Raw genomic sequence first — 2788 nt, forward strand, 5'->3', positions numbered from 1 at the left:
GCCCTCTGCAGCCTTCCCCTTCCCTCCCCCCCTCCATTACTGTCATATCGTTCTCTTTGAGCATATGGAAGCGGGGGGACACTTTAAAACACTGGCTTTAAAAGAAACATACCTGTAGTAATTTGCATACAGGTTTCACTTGCTTTATGTTGTACATGCGATCCTGGAAAACGGCACATAACTTGAATTCGCATAAAGGGAACCCACTTTACAATGTAACAAGTAGAGATACTTTCCAAGACCTTGACTGTACTGACCCCCAGACCCATTTCTACCACTTTTACAAGACAATTTTGGTACTCACCAACAGCACACAGTACACACGAGCAGAGGGCACTATCATAATGGGGATGGCAACTACAGAAACACATATTGCAGACAATAAGAGAGGAGCACAAATCCACACAGGAGACTATATTTTGGTGCACATCACTCGCACAATGCACTGCACAGAGCAGCTGACTGGGGGCTTCCACCACACTAATTGCATAAGAGTGAATTTACCTTGCATATTAACGAATTTTTGGTATAAAAAGGGTCATTGCATAAGAGCGAATTTGCACATAGAGAACCTGCATAAAGCGAGGGAAACCTGTATAAGTAAATTACTATGGGTACCCATAGACTTAGTTCATCCAGGATTGATGCATTTTTTTTTTTTAAACTGTTCCAAGCTTTAGCACAGGTTACTCCATAAACACACTTGTAAGCATCACTTTGGCACCTACTTAGATATAGTACAAACTAGGTATGATATTAATCCAAAGCCAAAAGTTTCATGATTTACCATACAGTTCATTGGGCTAGGCCAGGGGCGGGCAGTTATTTTGGGCAGAGGGCCACTTACTGAGTTTTGTCAAGCCATCGAGGGCCGCATGACAAGCAGCCAGGGGCAGATAAACATTAATTTTCTAAATTTTTTAGGGGCCCTGCGGGCTGGATAGAATGGCCTGGTGGGCCACATCTGGCCTGTGGGTCGTGTTTTGGCCACCCCTGGGCTGGGCCCTAGCAGAGTCAACAGTATTTCAAACGTTGGTGACTCCATAGCTCAGCACTGCTCAGTATGTGTTTTGTCTCCACCAGGAAAGATCCATGTGCTGGGTGTTCTTGTCCCAAGTCCTGGGATCCTCCAAAAATGTATATGTAGATGAAACATAGGGTAACTTGGTTTGGTTCCACTTCGTAGAGGGTGAGGCCACACTAATCATATGCACCAGGCTGACAGAGGTGGTAACAGAGGGATTTTTGGGGGGACTGTTTGGGGCCCTGTTTGGTAATGTTTGCCAGACATTTAAGGCTGGTGAAGGGTGTTGGGGGGTAGGAATGAGAGAACCTCATCTTGTATTGAAGTAAATATGGTAAATGGGTTTCAAATACTTTTATCCAGTTACAAGTATTTATAGTCTGTGTACTGTCTTAGGCTACCCACAAACTTTTTTGATGAACCAGAGCAAGCAGGTACAAAAGGACTGCTTTCAAAGGGTTCAGCTCCCACAGTACTGCCTGAAGATGATGATGATAATGGTGACGAAGAGAAGGAAGAACAAAAAGATGACGCTAGCAACTCTAGTGCACAAAAATCAGAAATTCTACCTCCAGCTCAAGAAGCAGTAGCTAACACTTTACCAGCAGGTAATTGAATTACACAACATAACATTTGGTAACAAAAATGTTGTTTGCTGATGTGTTACAAATTATGCCAGACCTTTTTTGATTTAATACAGCTAGCACTTGAATTAGTAGTTATGGGTATGTTCTGTTTGTTTCAGATATTTCTTGTCTAATTTTTCTTTCTTTAATAGCTTTTCTTCTTGATCTGTATAGAATTTGTTTAGATGATTATATGAGCTAAAGGTTCCCATGTAACAGACATTCTCAAAGTTTATATCAGACACTATTTTCTTAGCATGTCAGTCATTTTATATTGCATTTCTCCTTCATCATATTGAAATTTGTAGATGTAAAATATGTAATCATACACTTCATGCCAATTATTTGACCTATTCAAGAGGAGTACTGTCCGGCTAGATTTTTCTTGGTTAGTACCATCGTCCCTTACATTTCTCTGTAGTCAAACTTTTTGTGGAGATTTGAATAATAGTTTTCTGTGTCTTTTCTTTTAGACTTTTTTGACAACGGAACTGTATCTGCTCCTATAGTTTCCCATTCTGGGTCCATACAAAAACCAGAAGTACAAGAAAAAGCAGTGGAAAGGTAAATTAGTCCAATCAAATGTTATTACGTTGAGGAATGCAAACACTCTTTACTCTTCCAGGTAACACAGGCAACTTGATAACATAGGCATATCACATTCAAAACTGTTTTAAGGAAAACCTGTTTATTGGTTCTTGTGTAAGTGTTCATTTTCCTTTATAGCAGGATGTCAAACTCACCTTGCACCACTGGACTGCATCCAGATGGTGACATGCAGCAGTGGCAGCTCCAGCCTGGGGCACATAGCATAGTTCTGCCTCCCACTGTCCCCCCTATGCTGTGGCAGTGGCGATGGGCGAAGTGTCTGGAGGGCATGCAGGATTGTATCAGCCCTCACTCCCTCTCCTGTTTCTGATCACCATGTCCACCAAGGTCCAAAGACCCTTGATTCTGTAACAGGCCACTCTCCCTCGCTATGCTTCCTGACTTACAGTGGTTGGCCAGATAGAGTGGCTCTGCGGGCTGAGCCTGCCTGTAGGCCATATGTTTGACGCCTCTGTTTATAGTAAATTACCTTGTTGTAAACACTGGCTAAGGCTTTCAAAATAGGAATCTAAAGTAGTGGTAGAGCTGC

The 2788-nt window shown here is 42.2% G+C and overlaps 1 protein-coding gene across 4 annotated transcripts in view; it reads left to right on the forward strand.

Annotated features, from left to right (window-relative positions):
- ZNF830 (zinc finger protein 830) overlaps window positions 1-2788 on the forward strand; it is a 159113-nt gene that overhangs the window by 9889 nt on the left and 146436 nt on the right. For all 4 annotated transcript variants that reach the window (XM_019509225.1, XM_019509227.1, XM_019509224.1 and 1 more), the window contains exons 5-6: window positions 1421-1632; window positions 2124-2214. In XM_019509225.1, the coding sequence (XP_019364770.1) occupies window positions 1421-1632; window positions 2124-2214 (303 nt within the window). The remainder of the gene's footprint in view (window positions 1-1420; window positions 1633-2123; window positions 2215-2788) is intronic.

Source organism: Gavialis gangeticus, unplaced genomic scaffold, assembly GCF_001723915.1.
Source record: "Gavialis gangeticus isolate Ggan-Ray unplaced genomic scaffold, GavGan_comp1, whole genome shotgun sequence".
NCBI lineage: Eukaryota > Metazoa > Chordata > Crocodylia > Gavialidae > Gavialis > Gavialis gangeticus.